Here is a 20667-nt window from a genome sequence, read left to right as displayed (position 1 = left end):
TCTTCCATGAAAACTTTCAGCCTGCTCATCCTTACTCCTATGGACTTTCGGAGCTTCACTGTATTCGGTCTTATTCAAAAATTGCTTCCTACATGTGTGTCTTATCTTTCCAACTACGTATGAGTAGAAGAGCATATGCTAGAAAGAGAACAGGTTTTAGAATCCGGTACTTATTTAGTCTACCTTGTGTGGATGAGTTACTTAACTTTTCTGTATGGGGAGTAAATAAGAGTATGTGAAAGCTCTAGTTCAGAGCCTGATACGTACAACTGAATTGTACCATATGCTCATCTCATCTGTATTACTTCATCTACAGGCACTCAGAGGCGGGGGAGACGGGGAGAGAGAGAAAGACCAACTTCAGCAGCGTGGATCATTTACTCAATGAGTGTGAGCTCAAGTGCAGGTGAGATGGGAGCCCAGCTGCATCTTGTCTGGTCTCCATGCCCACAGGTCTCGCATAGGAGCATATATATAATTAGAATTAGGATGACATAGTCACTTTATATATCCCACTTTTATATATAATCCAGGGCACTGAGAGTGTTGCTAGTGTTTAAATATCCGTGTGTTTTTCATATAACATGGTCTGCAAACACAGGCCAGCTATTTCACCAGGAGTTCTACTGAAAAAGCAGTGATCTGAGAGATGAAAAAATGACTTTCCAATGTAACACCTTAAAGGGATTTTCAAGAACGATCTCAACTGCACACAAATGTGTCTTGCATGGACTTTAGAATTTTCTCCCAGCATCTGAAACTATTCCAATAGTTGAATTCAGTAAATGCTGCCTCTTTTCCCTACCTCATGAGCATGAACTTACTTACTGCATCTAATCCAGTCCTGGTGCGGTTTAGCTGCTCAGTCAATAGTTATTGACTGATTCATGAGAAAGACAATCAACAAGCATTTTTCATAACTGCCATTCCTAACTGAGAATCTCAGATATCCTCATCACCTGTGTAGCCTCGAGTAAACGATAACAAAGCAAAGCTTCAATTAAATCTGACAGTTTTCCTATTAAAAAAAGAGTTCACAAGATAAAGTTTTCTTTTCTATGAGATTGTTACTTTTAATACCTGCTCAATTCAGTTAGCTCTAAATCAAGAGAACAAGGTTTCCTTTAGGAGAATGAATTTATTCACCTCCGGTTCACTCCCCATCTTCTTTCTAATTTCCTTCATGTCATTGTGGTACTGTTGGCGTATTTCCTCTAACTGCTTCCAATATTTCTGCAAAGCAATCGCAATCCAAAATTTGTAAATGTTTGCAAACTACTTAACAAAATAATCTTGAGATAGCCTACGATTTTAAAACGTGTGATATAGAATTAGAATTAGAAAACCTGTTGCTCCTAAAGACAATACTCTATCCGCCTTCCTTTTGGCTGTGGTACTTCACCCCCTGTGAGTGATACGGTGGCTTGGGGTGATCTCACTTTTATATATAATCCCAAATGCATGAATGACATACAATTCCTTTATATATCCCACTTTTATATATAACCCTGTTACGGATAGAATTTTGTCCCCCCAGGAAAGACATGTTGGAGTCCTAACGCCCGGTAGTTCAGAAGGTGCCCTTATTTAGAGAGCTTCATTGCAGATATAATTAGCTGGGCTAAGATGTGGTCACACTGGACTATAGTAGGCTCCTAATCCAGTATGACTCATGTCTTTTAAGAAGACAGCCGTGTGAAGACAGACACACAGAGGGAGAATGCCACATGACGACAGCCGGGAATAGAGATATCTAGCTGTAAGCCTAGAATTGCCAAAGATAGCTGACAAACCACCAGAAGCTAGAAAGAGACAAAGAAAGGTTCCCCTCCAGCTTTCTGAGGGAGCGTGGCCCTGTGTGGGGACAGAGCCAGAAGTGCAGTTTCCAGGCTCTCGGCCTCACGTGGAAAGGTGCTGGCTCAGGTAGTAAATGGCCATCAACTGTGATTGGATGGCCATCAGCTGTGGCTAGTTGGCCGTCAGCTGTAACCAGTGAGCCATTGGACACTAATATAACTGTCATGGCTACGCTAGCAGAAAAATGGGGGCTAGCAAGAAGGTGGTGGCTCAGCTAGCAAGCGGCGGAGTGTGGATTGCGGATAGTGTGACTCCTACTTCCTGTGTCTCCAACCCAGCTGCCAGCAAGACTATAGTGGTATGACTCCCTTATCTATGGCTCTGTGGGTGTTCCTTTTTGGCCTCACCATGTCCTGCGTTCTTATGTGGGGAGCGGGACCAGGGACCCTGCATGACACCCTGCCAACACCTTGATTTTCGACTTCGGTAAGACAATAAATTTCTGTTGCTTTAAACCACCCAGTTTGTTGTAGTTTAAGGAAGCGAATACAAATTTCAAAACTGTTAATGATGGCAGTTACGTTCTCAATCCAAGGTCAAAAGGCTTATGAACTTAGCTTTGCTGCATTCTCAGAGAAGGTGAGATATATATCTCTGTATCCCCTAAAACCTCCAGTATGCTGCTTCACAGGAGTGTGCAAAACAAGTATTTGTGCAAGAGATTCTCTCAGGCATGTACTGTAGACAGTAAAATTAACACCCTCTTACAATACAAAAGACAATGATATAAGTTAAGTACAGGGGTGGCCCTGGAATCAGACTGTTTTTAACCTGTTCCTTCATTTTGTTTCTCTTGAACAGCCGCTCCTGGAGTCTAGGCTCTTCTCCGTTACTTCTTAGTTCTTGTCTCCTGTTGTGATTTGGCTCAGCAGAAGATGGACGAAGACCCTATTATGTGAATGAAGTAATTTGTAAAATATACTTGCATTTTGGAAACATATTCTGATTTGACCTTGACCTTTTTCTTTAAACAAGAATTACATCACCAATCAAACTCAGTATTTAGGAGTCTCTTGTAGTGAGCAGTAGAATTTTCTTAAGCATGAAATACTGAAAAATTACAGAAAATTAATAAAATCATTTGTGTTGTTTATCTAAAACAATACTTTATGCTACCATATGAAACACCTAGATTCATTTTCTGAATTGGCAAATTATAACTGTTAAATTAAAATTCAGTAAAAGTTTAGCAACCCCTGAAGCATGAGATTAGATTAGGGAAATAGAACTGGAGCTATTTAGCAACTCAAAATAAGAGCAATACAAATAGGATGCATATCCAGTGTCCCTCAGCCCCTAAATTTTGACACTATACTTAATGGTAAAGGTTAACTTTTATTTCAAATAAAATACAGTATTCACTTTTTAAAAATGTGTAGAATTCTAAAAAAATAGAATCAAAGAATTGTAGCAGTGAAGGGGACCTTGAAGCTCATCGACTCCAAAACTATCATTTATAGAAAAGGAAACTGAGTCTCAGAGAGGTTGCATGACCTGCCTAAGCTCACACAGCAAGCGTGAGAGCCAGCAAAGACAGAAGCCAGTCTTCCCAGACCCTGATTCAAATCTATTCTAATTACTCTTCTTTAAGTTATTAAAAAACTAAGGTGGAGGGGAGACTTGATCTTCTATGTGGAATGAACTTTGACTTATGGATCCATGAATATTTGTGAACAGAGACACGACTAGGAAATTCCCAGTTGCCTCTCATATTTTACTCACCAATTGCTTTTCCACTTTCAACTTATATTGTTGCGCTTCAAATTTCCTCTGAAGGTATTCAGCAGGCCTTAGGAAATGAAAATGTTCAGCTTGGGTAGAAATTTTAACCAGTCTTAGACATCGATTGCACCAGCGGATTTTCAGGTTAGTAATAAGATTCACAATTCACCTGTGACTTGAAGTTCTGAGTTCGAGAAGTAGTTCAAAGTTTCAGAATGTGTATATTGGGAAAGAAGATCTTTGGAATCAAGAAGGATGGGAGATAAAGAGAATTGTGACAATTGGGGATACAGGAGAAAATAAAACAGAAAAATTCTCTGATCCAGTGATTTTTCTTCAGGGCTGGATCAGTGCTTTCAGAGTTCACAATACGTTGGAGGGAAAAAACAAACCCATATTAGGATCTTCTCATGCCCTGTGCAGGTATCTAATCCACAGTCTTGACAACCCTGACTTGACTGATGGTTGCTAGTCTCTTTCCTGCACTACACTCTGAGCTCAGCTTCTACTCCTCATGCTGGCATATAAATGCTTCATGAATAAAAAAAATGAGGCTTTAGCTGACTCACAATGTTTAAGGTATTTTTCCAGCACAATTCTGGTCAAACTGTTTTCAGGTTTATACCTATGTTCTATATGTTTATCTTTTTTGCAGAATTTCCTGCTAAGAATTCCTGTCATTACTAATTATTAAATGAAAACTACCACAATTCAGATAATAGTATGACCTACGATCATATGACAAAGTTGTTTGGAAAGACAGAACTATCATTTCAGAAATAACTTCTTCAGGAACATCATGATGAGCAGTCTGCAGTTTATGTAGAGTCAAATTAATAAGTCAGTCGTTTAGAAATGTGATGGAACAGGCAGCTAGTTAAGGTCTCTGGGCCTCAGTTCCTCATGTATAAAATGAGCACAATGCTGTCTCATAGGGATTGCTATGAAGATGCGACGAGATTAGGCGTGTGCAGGTGCGTGGCCAGTGTCTGACACAAACGGTGCTGGAATCAAATGGGGCTAACGTGTAGCACTCACTTCTCTCAGAAACCTAAGTGGCGTGTATAACAATATCTCCAAGAGAAAAACTATTCAGTCACACAGGGGCTTTCCAAAATACATTCTCTATCTATCTCTGTTTGTCTCTGTCACACACACACACACACACCTCTATACAGATTCCTCTTCCTCCAGACAAGTATATCAAGACTGGATTCCCATGTAATCTGAGCTCAGATAGAAAGGAAAGCTCGGGGTGTGGGCCTAGAAGAACAACTGGTCAAGTCATCAGAAGGGCATCCTGGGATACAGTAGGATGAGGACTATGATGGGCACATACAGGAAAGAGAAGGACTTTTCTACCATGTTATGTGAGCGTTTGGGGGATAAAATCATAAATAATGAAAATAATTGACAGTTTGACAGTTCTCATATCTAGACAAAGAGTGGGAGACATTTTCCCAGTGACTGAGAAAAGGCAAGGGAGTTTTGTGGCTTCACCTATGTAAAATATATATCACTCATTAGTAGAATCTTATATGAACATTATAATTTGAACTAGTGGAACACATACCCTGTTTCCCCGAAAATAAGACCTAGCCAGACAATCAGCTCTAATGCGTCATTTAGAGCAAAAATTAATATAAAACCCTGTATTATATTTATATTATATTACATAGACCCGGTCTTATGTTATATAACACCCAGTCTTATATTAATTTTTGCTCCAAAAGATACATTAGAGTTGATTTTCCAGCTAGGTCTTATTTTCGGGGAAACATGGTAACTTCGGATGATCATGGAAGTCATTAAAAATGTGTTATGAAGATGGATGAAAGTATAATGGCACCCAGTATCTTTAAAAATAAAATGTCTATTCTTCCCATAGCTAATCTTTTCATTAGCTATCTGATGGGCTCACCATCACATAGTCTCTTGTATTTTTCATTATTTATCCAAAATTTCAACAATAAATAAGTCACCAAAAGTTAGCAAATTCCCAACCCTGAAAGAAAAAAATGTGATGGCAAAAACACTGTTTAAAAATGACTCTCAGACTTAGGTCTTCAAGCCTATGGATGGATGTCAATTATTCTGAATGCAGCAACACTAACATTGGTGTGAAATAAATAACAGAAAATATTGTAGATATGCAGAAATTTGTTATGGAGTAAATTTTTTGAAAGTCTGCCATAGAAGCAGTTAAGTATTTTATTTTCTTTCTACTACATCCATATTCTGAAAATTCCCAAGAACATAAATGTTGAATGAAATATATTTCACTTTCCAATATGTCTCAAATGATAATTTGATTATAATTTAATTATTATTGATGAATATGAATAACCTCTTGGAAAAAATGATAAATATACAACTACTTTCATGAGAAATTTACTTGAAGGAAGGAAAAAAACATTAAAAATTCAGGAGTATGAATCTTTGCCCATAGTTAAACGACTACATGAGTAAGAAGATAAACTACATCAGATTGGAGATGAAAAAGGGTCAAGGGATTACTGGGGTATAACTTCATAAATTATATAAATGTGTAATCACTACGTTGTACATCTGAAACTAATATAATAATGTATGTCAACTGTAATTTAAAAATTAAAAAATTTTAATAAAAATTTAGAAAAGAAAATGGGTCAAGGGAACTATGAATTAAGTACCGTGTTCCCCCGAAAATAAGACCTAGCCTGACCATCAGCTCTAATGCATCTTTTGGAGCAAAAATTAATATAAGACCCGGTCTTATTTTACTATAATATAAGACCCGGTCTAATATAATATAATATAATACCGAGTCTTATATTAATTTTTGCTCCAAAAGACGCATTAGAGCTGATGGTCAGGCTAGGTCTTATTTTCGGGGAAACACGGTATATAAAATGAAGAGTTTGGAAGTTCTTAGATTATTTTAGGAGAATTTGGAAGGATTGCAGAGTAAAGAATATTGATATATCAAGATGTTTTCAGAGGAACAAAGTTTCAGTTAGACTGTCACGTTACCATTGACCTGGTGATGGGCTGTGGCTTTCTTCCTGACTATAATTCTCCTCAATTCCAGTATCTTTTTGAGGGAAACAATGGTAACTTGGTTCGTGGGCTCTCTTCCTCAACATGTCAAGTTGAGCATAGTAATAATCATAATGGCCACACACTGCAGCAGGTTTGGGCCTTTCTATCATTTTTATCTGAGGGATTAAAAAGAAGAGAGAAGATTTTTTAAAATACATAATACAAATCTATAATGATTGACAGTTTGATAGTGACTGTAACTAAGACAAGGCACTAACGGTATATTTTTGTTGTTTTTGCTCTAGAATTGTTTTTAGATGAAAATAATCTTAGAATCCCCAAATCCTGGAATTGAAAAAGATTTTAGAAGTCTATAATATGGTAGTTTATAATTTTGCTAGGGTGTGGTATGAATTTTGCATACTTCATGGCTAGTACATCAAAAATACTTAGCTAGGGAGTACACCTAGCCCATCCAAGATCTGAAACTAAACTCAGTATTATCATTTTCTGTTTTTCATAAATTTATTTACACCTTTCTGTACTTTATGGAAGAATAAATGTTATTGTGCAACTACCAAATTTGGGGATTTGCAACATTTTAAGTTCTAATAAATTGACTAAATACAAAATGTCACGAGTTGAAGAAAACAAAATTATGAGTTATTCAGTCATTCTTCCCCAGTAAACACAAGGAAAGTCATGTAACAGCTGTAACAGACATGTTGCCATCCCAAATTATACCTCACCACCCTTCCCAACCGGAACAGAATGAGAGGAGGAGAACCAGAAACAAATGTTTATCTTAGAGTTGAGTAGACACCAATGAGGTAGAAGACAAGAATCAGACCAAATTAACATATGAAAACCAGTCAAGACCTTGTTGCTAAATAGCAAAGTAGGGTCAATTTAACATTAATCAGAACAACTCTGCCTACTCAACAGCTGGTAACAAAAGAGAAAAAGAAGGTCAAGCTATTGGGAAGACCTAGACCTGGCAGTTGGAAACCAAACAAATTTCCTCACTGTAAAAAGTAACATACTATATTTTTTTCTTTTTAATGCTATGTGGGTTTTCATATATTTTTAATATTTTATATATTTATTTTTATATTTATATGCATAAATATGTATTAGATTGAACCACCAAGAGTTATAGATATTTGACTATCTTCAACTTATAAAAAGGCACTCTCATATTTCTATTTAAATATTAAACATATAAAATTTGATTTATTAATCTAAACATAAATTATGTATTTATTTTTTAAATATTTAAAGTATGAAGTAGTTTTCTTAGTTTTATAATTTTACCTATATTCAACCCAAGAGAAGGTTGGAAAATGGTTAGAAATAAAGAAAAATGTTGGAAGGAAATAAACAGCTTCTCTAGGATTTTCTCTAAAATCCCAAATGGTAACAGAATCAGAGATGGTTCCTGTGGAGACGTATTCATTTCATTGTATTAGCAGAAGCTCGCAAAGGATTAGAAAAATGCCAATTTGTTCTCCTAACTTAATCCACACTCAGATCTTTTAGATATTTTCTCTCTTCTACAGGCCTGCTACAAAATTCTATAAATCACAACATACTTTTAAAATTTCTTTCATAAAGTTAAACCACCTTCTAGCAAATGAAGAGTGGTAATTTAATAGTTTAAAAAATCTACTTATACATTAACACATTATCTAAAATGTCTATATAGCAAGTCAACACTTAGTAAATGTACTTCTAAATGGTCCTCTAATTATACCATGAGCCTTCTTTAAAAATACAATTCTTCAATTAAGAAATAATAACCATTTTATTATTTATTTACCAGAAGCATTTCACTAGCATGAACTAAAAGATTCAACACTCTGCTGAAGTGGTTTCAAATCACTAAGCATAAAGAATCTCTAGGAAAAGATCAATGATTATACAATTTTAAAAAATCCCTCAATAATATATAACATGTCAGAATTAAGAGTACGAAATGCATATTTTCTGCCACTATGCTACTCATTTGTCTTATATAAGAAAACTCTATTTATTTAAAGAAATTAAAAGAATTTTAGTTATAAAAAGGAAACTAAAACTAATGTATACAAAACTTGTAAGACAATTTAGCATTGTTTTAAAAAAAGCAACAACTAGAAGTTGTCAAGTGAATTACCAGTCTAATGATCATTACAGAAATACGTTATTATAAGTTCAAAACTAGTGGATTTCAAAGTAATGACCTTGTACCTCTTGAATATGTGTAAGCTTATAGAATATACTATCTGCTGAAAAACCAGAATGGTTTAGTACGACTTACAGATGGCTTCTGGGCTCCAACTGGTGGTCTCCATTCATTTCTATACACTATATCCTTCCTTTTAATTGGCACTGATATCCTTGATCTTGGGATGCACTTCCCCTGGAATCGCACTTTCTGTATTTCAGAATCTTATTTCACCAAAATAAAATAAGTTCAATTTTTAAAAATTTCCACATCTTTAATATTGATGCTTGTGAGGGTATAAACATAAAGGATATTTCATAGCACAGTAAGTTTACTTTACCCAGAGACATTTATTCCCAGTGACAGAAGTACTGATGGAAAATTATTATGCCTTTCCTTTGAATGGAGAAAACTATTTTTTCCAGGATTCCTTTAGATATAATTCTACTTTAAAAAAATTAAGAATTAATGTTAACATTTACAGAAACAATATGCAAAAGATAATGGCACAAGTAATTAAAAGTAGTCATCAGAGCTTGGATTATCAGGCCACACCATTCATGTCACATTGTTGTTTGTAATGTATGTGGTGCGATTGAAAATACAGTGAATGCTGATGCTGAGTGCCATCCAACAGAAAGGCAGGAATCTTCAATATGGGAACAGCTCATCCAACCTTAGTAACAGTGTATGACAAGTTTCAACTTGTTTAGTGTGGTCAGTCGGGTGTGAGCTACGGTTGAGAGACGGTGGGTTTTAAAGTGTGCCATAGCTTTTTCTGTGCTAGCTCTCTCTCTGGCACTTGAGCTCTCTTGCCCTCGCTCTCTTCCCCTTCCTCTCTCTCTCTCCGCTTCTCCCCTACATCAATTAGGCCTGTTCTCTTCCCTGAGCACATATCACTAACACCAGAGGCTTAGGTCTCTCTCTCCAAGCTTGGCTAGACCTGTTCTCTTCCCTGAGAATGTATCGCTAATAAACGCTGCTTGCGTATTAATCAGCTTGGTGACCTTTGTTTCCTCACTGCGACAAGAAGAATCCAGACTCCCCTAACATTTGGACAAGAGTCCACCATTTTCCCAGAATGTCAGCATTCTGAATAAACCTGCTTTTCTTTCCACCAAAAAAAATAATAATAATGGTAGTGTGCCATAAATCATGGATCATGAACAATGCATTAACATGAAATTTTGTATCACATACCACTTCTGGTATGGCAATTTCTGTCAAATAAAAACATTACGGTGTGTCCTCATCCACCTTATTCACCAGATCTGGCACCGTGCGACTTCTGGCTCTTCCCCAAAGGCAAAATGACCATGAAAGGAAAACGTTTTGAATCGATTCAGGACATTGAGGCAGCCATGACAGCACAACTAAGACACTCATGAAAGAGGACTTCCAAAACTACTTCAGAAAGTGGCAAGAATGATGGCATAAGTGTGTTCAAAGTGAGGGGGAGTATTTTGAAGGGGATTAATGGCAATGTGTCTTTTACTGTAATAATTTTTTTTATTTAAACATTTACCATAGTTTTTAATGACACCTCCTCATTTAGTAAGTCTTTTAAAATGTTTGTTGCCATCAAAATTTGTTCTTGTTTTCCTATCTTTCCTGTATTAGAAATGTTTGCAATGTACTTTCTCACATCCTTTACTTATTTACTTTCTAAACATTCTAAACCTAAACTAACACATAACAGTGTCAAACCAAATTGAACATGGCAACGGGGCTCATTCATTCATTTTCCCTCTATAACTTTCCTCAATTTTAGTTTCTCTACCACATGGATATTATTTCCCTATCACTGATTCCTTGAAGACATTTTCTACTCCTCCTTATCCTTTAAGTTCAGACATTTGGTTTTGGCTCAACCCTGCTCCTCTTAATTTCACAACATAACTGAATTAGTAATCTTCTTTAATGTCTCTCTCTCTCTCTCTCTCTCTCTCTCTCTCTCTCTCTCTCTCGCTCTCTCTTTCACACACACACACACACACAGCACTTCATCACTTCATCAGCTGATTCCTGACATTAAAATTTTCTCTACTTATCATTATCATAAAGTATCACGTGCTTTCTTTGGGAAGTCACATAATAACAGTTCTCCTACTGTTACTGATTAGGTCCAAAATCCTAACTTAAGCTCCCATGGGCCTTTCTGAGAGAATTCTTAATCACTAGTCCATCCTCTTTATTAAAAAAAAAAAAGAAAAAAAGAAAACAAAGCTTCATCTCATCATCCCATGTCTGTCTGTGAACCTTCTCTTACTCTTGATCCCTTCCCTACACAAAAGTTTGGATTCTACATCTTCAAATATCTCTTTAGCAAATTTACTGCTTCATGAAGTTTTCCTGACTAATCAGCAGAGAGAAGATGCTTCCTCCAGGTCATACATGAACTAGATATATAGGCACACCCAGCAGTCACCACTGGACAAGATGATTTTCCTCTTGCTTATATTGCTCATATTTTTTAAATGTTCATGTTCAATATATTTGGTGACATTTCCCTGCTAATGTTTGTTGTCAGCCATATATTATGACTCACCATGTGAGACACAGGTAATAAATGCTTTTTGGTTGCATAGTTAAATCATTCGTACCTTGGGCCTCCTTCCCAGCACGTTGAGAAACTGATGATCTTGCTCTACGTACGAGGTTGTGATGAAATTCTTCCTGAATGACCTAAAATCGAACATGAGTCAAGGACCTGCTAACCAAAATCTCTGTCAAAATCCAGGCAGAATAACCTCAAAACTCACCTCAGGAGTCAAGTACTTGGCAATAAGATTCTCTAAAAAGGGCCTTTTCAAAATGGAGTTAATAGATGGCCGATCTCGGGGAGATACTTGAAAGAGCTGAGATATCAAAGACTGTAGATCATGGGAAAACCTTGAAGATACTGGGACAAAATGTGCTTGACAAATCTTCAGAACCAGCTGGTGTAGATTGTTACCCTCAAACTGAATGATAAGGAATAGTAATACTAAATTAGAGAAAAATCCAACACTAGTATTTAAAGTAGTATCATGAAACAAAACAATTTTTTAAAGCTTCAGTTAGAAGCACCATGGTCCACCCTAAATTATTTTCATCAACTAATATTTCATGAGGCAATTACTCAACAAGATGGCATGTCAGACAACAGTTTAGTGGTCACCAGAGGGTAAGAGAGCAAGAGGGAGGTAGACAAGGGTAAAGGGGGTCAAATATACAGTGACAGAATATTTGACTATTGATGGTTAACACACAATGCAAATACATAGATGATGTATTATAGAACTGTACACTTGAAACTGCTATAATTTTATTAACCAATGTCACCCCAATACATTTAATAAAAACAATTGTAATGGATTATCAGCAAACAGTTTGTAATGTTGAAAGTAAAGGCTGGACCCAACTATGATGTTGACTTGACTGCTGGCTCTGGGTCGTTTACAGGCAAAGAGGCTCAGCATGTTTGCATAAGGATGAACTCACTGAACAACACATTACTTAGAATGCATCTCTAATGTTAAGCGCTGCATGACTGTGAAAACAATGCACAGCAGCATGGTGCTGGTGTTGCGGTAAAGATACAGGTTTTGGGAAACACTAGCTGTGTGACGTTGGATAACAGTGATGATGATGATGCTGACAGTGTCAGCTGTGTAGAAGAGTTAACACAGAAGGCCTAACACGGCTCTCCTTAGAAAGGCCTGCTTACAGTATTGGCCCGGTAACTTCAGCGTCAGGAGAGTTCACACAACTCCCTAAATGTTCAGAGTGGCTCTGTGCCTACACTGTTTATGTAAACGGTATGTTTATGCTGAACACCTGCTGTCTTCCTGGGAGTCTAGAAGCTTCATACATGCCAGGTAGAGGGTGCCTACATAACCAGTCCCCAACAAAAACCTGGGCACTGGGTCTCCAACGAGCTTCCGTGGTAGATAGCACCTCATGTGTATTGTCACAACTTGTTGCTGGAGGAATTAGCGCATCCTGTATGACTCTACTAGGAGAGGCTCTTGGAAACTTATGCTTTATTTCCTACAGACTTCGGCCCCATGAACCTTTTCCCTTTGCTGATTATTTATATTCACACAAAGTTTTTTTTATTTTTTTAATGGAAATAGGCTACGGGCATTTTTCACTTTATAATATAGCTTGGACATCATTCCATGTCAGCATATATAGATCTATCATTCTTAATAGCTCGCCCACATAATTTTCAACAACCTAGTAAAATAAACATTAACCTTTTCCTCTCAGAAATTAATTTCATTGATACAGTTTCAATAATTCAAGGTTAATCTGACAATTAACATACTTACAGGATGCTTGAGTGTGCAGAGCTCATATAAGACACAGCCAAGAGACCAAATATCCCTGGAGAAGATAAGAGTTTACATGCCAAAAATATTCATAGTTCTTAATAAAAGCCTTATCCTTACAGTGCCTTATATTTGTGTATCTTTACAATTTTATATAGGTTGACTAGTTTTTAGAAATTTTTAAGATACATTATCAATTCTTATTCTTGCTAATATAAGAGGTAAAATAAAAACAATTTGCAGTTTGTCAGAATCCAAGAGGAGAAAAGGTATACAAATTGACTACAGTCTGATGGCTCAATATTTACTTCACCATCATGTGCTCAAAGAAAATGGAATTTTGAGCAATGTGGAGGGAGGAGGCAGGACTCAAACATGGATTTATTTTGATTCAAAAGGTAAATTTTGGTTGATTTAGAAAGGTACATTCCCCTCAAGGCTATTGACAGAACCAAAGTTTTATTAAGTGATGAAAATAATACTGAAACTCAATAAACTTGAAAAACGTGCTTACAATGTATGACTAGAGACTTGCTCTTTAGTACTTAGTATTTATATGTGATTGGTTTAATAAGGAGATAACTTATAAAACAAAAAGCATAATTAAATCTAAGAGTCCAAGGAAAATATAATGAGAAGTCAAGAAAGCGAGAAGAGAGTCAAAGAGTCAAAACAAGAGGGATTCAGTGAGGTGAGGTAAATGGCTCCACTATTTGGCAACACTTCCTTTGAGTGTGTGTGCAGGAGAAGCAGAGAGTGATATACTATAGGTTTGAGTACAATAGAGGGTGATTACAGAATAGGTAGGAAACAACTTCTAACTGGTTTCTAGAATTTTTCTAGAGTTTCTAGAAACTCGCTGATCACTTCCCCCCACCACACAGAATTTTCTCTTTACCTGGTCTTTCCTAGGCCCAAACTCCTCCTCTGTCCCAGGGCGCCCTCTGCAGCCAGTGCAGTGACCTCATGTGTCTGCAGAGCTCTCCAGGACAAGAGCCACCTGGGACAGGGAGGCACCTTCCGTATGCCGTGTATCTCCCTTTGTGGTCAGGACTATGATGATCCTGGAATGATTTCCTGATCTAAAGGGGGCAGCTGATTATTGCTGGAATCTTCTAATTATCAGAATCACCACATCAGTATATTTGAATGTTGACCCAAATTCTTAAAAAACAGTGCAAAGAAATAGAACAGTGTCGCTTCACTTAGGGCTCAGCTGGCAGCAGCACAAAACTCTGCTCTGGACAGCATGTCCTGCCACCCAGCCCTACACGAGCTGCATTCCTGCTCTACTTGAGGCCAAATGCCTTCGTGGTGCCAGGGTATAGCTCCAAAACACTACCTGTTTGTTCTTTTATTATGCGGAGAAATGTTTATTATTCTTTTTGTAAGTCTCTACCAGCTGGATTTTGCTTTCCATTTATGCTTCAAAGTTAAACAGTTAAATATTTCTTGCATGTTTTCCTAAACAAATGGACAATTAACTCGCAAAAGGAGTTCAGTCTTCCTGATAGGCCAACTGGTTCAACTGGCAACCAGCTTTGACAAGTGAAATTTTTTTCCTTCCCCTTACATGGAAGTAAAAACGACCTCATCTTCATCTTTTATCACTGTGTATATTAATATTACTCCTCAGAACTAGGCTCTGGTATCACATACATAAAAACTAGCTGAGTTTTAAAGCTGGAAGATACCTTAATGATTACCTAGCCAACACTCTTGTTGTTATAGATAGGGAAACAGGCCCACAGAGGTCCACTGATTTGGTCAAGCTGACGACAGAGCCAGGTATGGGAGGAAGAAACTTTCCTCTACCCTCGAGGTTCTTTCAGTTGGTCTCATAAATATACATGAAACAGATTAATAAGAGAAAATAACCAAATTTAATTATATATGTACATATGGGAACCCTGCATACATGGGAGTCAGAGACCCCACATACATGAGAAGTTAGGGATGAAAGGGAAAATGAGGTATGTATGGCATTCTAAGCTAAGGATGAGGCAAGGTTATCTTGGGGCTTCAGAGGGGAGGGAGGTCATTGCAGGACCGAAGAAGAGCAGATATTCAGTAACTAAAGTTTTCCCTGTCATATACAGGTCAAAAAGGCTATCTCTGATCATCTCTTATTATTGGCAAGTCCCCTAATTTAAATTCTTCTAGGTAATCAAAGAAGAGCAAAAGTTTCTCTTGAGCCTGCTGGACTTGGTTGCCTTTATCTCAAAATAATCCACATACCACAGAGGCACATCTTGGAGTCACTCATTCTGAATCCCTATACAAGACTAGGATTCCAAGCTCCCAATCCAGTGCTCTGTCACCAGACCACACTGCCTTCTATCTGGCCCACCTACAACACTTTTCTGCAATGACCTAAATAGTGCTTAGAAGATATGAAAATCAAATACAAAGACGGACATCAAAATGACTGAAAATTTCAACGTTATCCCATCACTTGTATCTTTAAATAAAGAGAATTTGCTTCATTCTAAATAAGTTCAAAAGCTTCTGGGAACATGAAGTGGCCAGAGACAGTCACTGGGATCCCCATTTCACACTTGAAGAAAATGAAATTACAGTAGTACCATAAGAAAGAGAGACTCCATCAGATTTTACTGAGATTTTCAAAGCGATAGCAACTCACGTTTTGTTGTTGTAGGGCTTATTCTGACAGATCTCTGGAGACAGGTAGTAAGGTGTTCCAACACAAGTTCGAGCAAGTTCCATGGAACTAATAAATTACATTGAATAGCAAAATAATGGTTTATTATTGGAGTAAGAAAAATCTTAAGACATGGACATGCAAGAAAAAAGTATAAAACTGGAGAACAAAATTTGATGTAAGCACATATTAAAATAAAGAACATATTGTCCATTGATAAGAGTGATAAAAATAGTTGATATTTAAACTTATAATTCACCTCCCCAAAATCTACACATTAAAAAAACTTTATGGCCTAAAGACTCCACAAAGAGGGACAACTGTCATAGTACAAAAGTCTCTCAGATGTAGAAAGAGTCCCCTATTTCCAATTATCAAAGTAATGTAACCTCTTGATTTAAAATTTTGAAAATACAAAAGTGAATAAAGAAGAAAAAAATTATCCATAATCTTACCACCCAAAAACAATTGTTAAAATTGTGATAACTTTCCTCCCTATCTTTTTTCCATGCACATCTTTTCACAGTACTTTGACCACAGTTATTTAAAATTCAGAATTTCATTTTTTACCTAATAACAAACATTTTTTCATATCATCAAGAAGTCTTCAAAATCATGATTGTTAGTGGCTATATAATATTCAAGTACTGGCTATGCCAAGTTCTATTACATTTAACCATTTCCCAATTATTAGGCATTTAAATTATTCCAAATTTTAAATTATTCCCTTAGAACAAATTCCCAAAAAGAGAACATTTAAAAATCTCTTCATATGACTGCCAAATTGTCTTGCAAACCAGTTACACCAATATATTCCCCCAAGCATGTGTGAATTTGCATGGGTCACTAAATTCTCACTAGTTTTATGCATATTAAAGTTACATCTCATTTGGTAAGTTTAGATCACACTACAAAACAATGTCACCAACATTCTATTATGCCAAGATTTATCTTGGGAATTTTAATTTCAGATAAAGTACCATCTGAGTGATTTAATGGATTTATATAAACAGTTATTTTGAATTATTTGGAAACCAAGCTTTTAATATCTTCTTAATTTATAATACCTAAAAGTATATGTTTTGGCTGTTATGAATAGAAAAAAATAAGAGTTTGAAAAGTACTTACTTGTTCAGGACTTTTGCTATACCAAAGTCCCCAAGCTTTGCAACCATTCCATTCTTGCTAAGAAAAATATTCTATAAATGGAGAAAATGCTATGTTGTTTGAGAAATTTCAAGAAAACAAAAGATCAGTTCTGTCTTGGTCTTCCCTCTGATCCGCTGTTACCTGTGTTTTTATGTCCCTGTGTAAGATCTTCCTGTCGTGAATATGTTTCAGTCCTAGAGAAATCTGCACAAACCAACTCAGAACCTATAGAGGGAACATAAAACAAAATTAGTGACTGGTCTGATGGTCATTGTGTGTCTTCATAATATGCAAAAAAGAAATAATGTATTTATGTATGTGTTTATATGAATGAAGCTAATTGATATACCATCTTATTTTCTTTTTACAGCTAGAAAAATGGAGGTGCAAAAATCAATCCAAATGTGTTGGTATCCAAGGGAACTCCACATACACAAAAGATAAATGGAAGCAAGAGAGAGAGGGAGGCAGTTCATGATTTTCTTTTTTCTTAACACTAGGTTGCTAACTGTATCAGGATGGTAGACAAGCAGCCCTATTTCTTGATAACTGTGGTGCCACTGGTTTTTCCTTTTCAGTGGAAGGAGGATGCCCAGGGCAGAGAGAGAAAAAGGAAGAAATGGATAATATGTAAAAGTTATTAAAAATTTTAATGAAATACCATATATATGATTATAACATAAAAGCAAAAATGTTACTCTTAAACTTTTTAAAGCTTAACGTTCTTAGTCATGATTTTATTTTTCTTAGCTGGTCATAAGCCTCTTTAGTAAAATGTGTTCTGTGCCTACAGAGATTTACTGAAACTGTTCTAAAATTTTATTCACTCTGTCCTCCAAATTATACTGAAAGGAAAACCATAGGAGGAAAAAAGCCACATGCCAGATACTATGATTCAGTTGTAATTTTAGTTCTCTCCCAACAGAGGGAAATGTAATTCAAAATTTTGTAGAAAAAGTATTTTTATTAAATGTTGCAAAATAATATTAATACCTAGATAGGAAGGAGGTTTCTATAAGTATGGAATTTAATTATAATGTAAATGAGCATAGGAAAAATGCTTGATTAAATTTACAGAAGTTAGAGATACAGATTCTTTAATCATTCATACATTCAAAATATTCCATTTTAACATTAGGAAGAAGTTATGTGGGTATGATCCCCTTAAATGCTAAAATACAACAAAGAAATGAATGACCTACAGAAAGATAGTGGACCACTCCTTTCGCATCAATCACACAGGCACTGATTCGGATTCCTCTCCATACACATACCCGTCTCCTTCATGAGTACAACTCCTAAGAGGTTTCCAAAGGAAGCTCAGAGTATAAAAGAAAAATGTGTTTGTGCAAAGAGAAAATGGGAATTGAGGCCATTATTCTTTACCTTTTTGCTTCTCTCTCTTAATAACCAATGAAACTAAATAGCCATTGCTAAGAAGAGCTTCTATCTTTCTTAGCAAAGTGGGACAGCTATTTTAAAACAGAGTACCAAATGGTAAAAGGAGGAAGAGTGAAACTATAAATATGTCACATTTAAAATGGCTAAGGACCATCCACATTCAGATTTTTTTTTCTTTTTTTTTTTTTTTAGCCCTGAAGATTTATATCAGGGGTATCCTACGTGAGATTGTCCAAAAATAAGATACTGTCTTTTCTCAAGCAAACTTCACTCAGAAAGATTCAATTTAAGTTCAACTGCAAACATGCTCTGGACTAAATCTATCAGGAATATTGATCTACTATTTTATGGTTTGAATTTCTCTACCAGGAACCATACTTTATCGAAACACAGTCTACTGCTTATAGCGTTACATATTTAATGCCCCCATGTAAATCAAAAGGCAAATAGAAGTGTTTTTACCTGATCTTCACTAAATAACACTCCCCGTTGTCTATTGATTCTTTTCATGAGATCCCCTCCATCACAATACTCCATCACAATGAACAGCCTGTTGTTCTCTGTAAGAAAAGGCATCATTTCGTTCTGGTAGGGTTTCAGATATGTGCTAATCATTTGCCTTTCCAGTTCTAGAAAATGGAGACTATAACAGCAAAATTTGGTATATCTGTATCTATCTCTGGCTGTAGAATCAAGATGGACTGTGTTCTAATCTCACTTCACCATCTACATTTCTTAGCTCTGTGACTCTAAGCAAGTTACTTTCTCTGTGCCTCATTATCTCATCTGTAAAATGAAGATAATAATAAACTCCTCTTAGAATTGTTGTAATGATTAAATGAGTTAAATCCATGTCATGCGTAGAACTATGCCTGCACACGATAGTTCAATAAATGTTAGTTATTATTAATATATTCCTCCAAGAGATTAGAAGTCTGCTGTAAAACAGCAGCTGTCTTCCCTACACTCCAGGAAGAATAAATAGACCTTTCTCGAATTTGAGTATAAACTTTTATTTATATGGCACTTATTCAACCATGCTATTGATTACAATAGACACTCTTTTAACTGACCTCTGCCTGACCTACTCACTACATTAATGGCATGCTCCGCCAGGGGTGCCCACTCAAGGTTACCCCCGGTTGCTATCAGACTCTCTAGTAGGCTCACTTACCTCTGTTCCCACTGATTCTTACCAAGATCATTGTGCTTGTTCTCAAGTCTGTTTATACCAATTATACTTGTGATTGTAATTATTACATAACTGATGAAACATGAATGGGAAAAGAAAGACGTGATTATTTCTACAAAAACTACATTGAATGCTTTGGATGACTCTAAAAGTGAAGAGCTAAAAAAAAGTCATTGACTTATACGTTGGATGGGGCAAGTGGAAAATAACTGGGAATCCTTTAAAAGGACTGTGCACACAAAATATCGGTAAATTCTTACTCAACTCTAAAGAAACTGGAAATCATAAATGAGGAGGCTGGCCTACGCAAATAGGAATATTCAGTACTCTAATCAGCGGACTCATAACGTGCTCTTGCCTCCTATCTTTGCAGTGGCTGTTCCTCTTGCCTAGAAAGCTCTTCTCCAGACATTAGCATGACTCTTCAAGTCTTTGTTCAAATGTCACCTTCACAATAAGGCCCATCCTGACCATCCTATTTAAAATTGTTCTCTCCACTCCTGCCTTACCCTATTTAATTTTCCCACAGCACTTATCACCTTCTAAAAGAATGTCTAGATTATATTTATTATGTTTACATTTATTGTCTGTCTTTCCCCACCCTCCCTCCTAAAAACATAAACTCCACTGTTGTAACAGGCAGCTTCTTAGATGGCCCTAGTGCACACACATTGTGTAACTTCTCCTTGAGTGAAGGCAGAACCTATAAAAATGATGGGCTATCACTGCCAGGATTATGTTATGTTAGCAAAGGGAATTTTGCTGATATAATAAAAGTTACTAATCAGCTGTTTTGAGTTAAGAGAGAAGGAGATTATCGAGGTGGACCTGACTTAATCACAGGAGCCAGTTAAAATTGGGGCCAGAGGTCAGAGACAGAGGAAGTAAGAGATTCCAAGCAGGACAGAGCCTCTTAAAGGGCCACATGGCAGGGGAGAAAAGTTGGTCTCCAGAAGCAGAGAACCACCCCCGACTTAACAGCCAGCATGAAAGCGGACACCTCAGTCCTACAATTGCAAGTAAATGAATTCTGCCAACAACGTGAATAACCGTGGAAGAGAACTACTATGAGCCCCAGCTGACACATTGACTTCAATTGTGTGAGACCTTGAGCAGAGAATCCAGCTAAGCCAAGCCCAGA

General features: G+C 36.5%; 1 protein-coding gene across 1 annotated transcript in view; it reads right to left on the bottom strand.

Annotated features, from left to right (window-relative positions):
- Positions 1-20667, bottom strand: part of NEK5 (NIMA related kinase 5) — a 68657-nt gene that overhangs the window by 35112 nt on the left and 12878 nt on the right. The window contains 12 exon segments of the mRNA XM_033104918.1: positions 1147-1233; positions 2629-2745; positions 3580-3646; positions 6592-6776; positions 8900-9030; positions 11410-11491; positions 11569-11769; positions 13123-13177; positions 15767-15853; positions 16913-16983; positions 17075-17158; positions 18797-18894. Of these exon segments, the coding sequence (XP_032960809.1) occupies positions 1147-1233; positions 2629-2745; positions 3580-3646; positions 6592-6776; positions 8900-9030; positions 11410-11491; positions 11569-11769; positions 13123-13177; positions 15767-15853; positions 16913-16983; positions 17075-17158; positions 18797-18894 (1265 nt within the window).

Source organism: Rhinolophus ferrumequinum, chromosome 4 (genome assembly GCF_004115265.2).
Source record: "Rhinolophus ferrumequinum isolate MPI-CBG mRhiFer1 chromosome 4, mRhiFer1_v1.p, whole genome shotgun sequence".
NCBI lineage: Eukaryota > Metazoa > Chordata > Mammalia > Chiroptera > Rhinolophidae > Rhinolophus > Rhinolophus ferrumequinum.
Note: the sequence above shows the minus strand (reverse complement) of the source record. Positions and strands in the feature narration are given on the sequence as shown.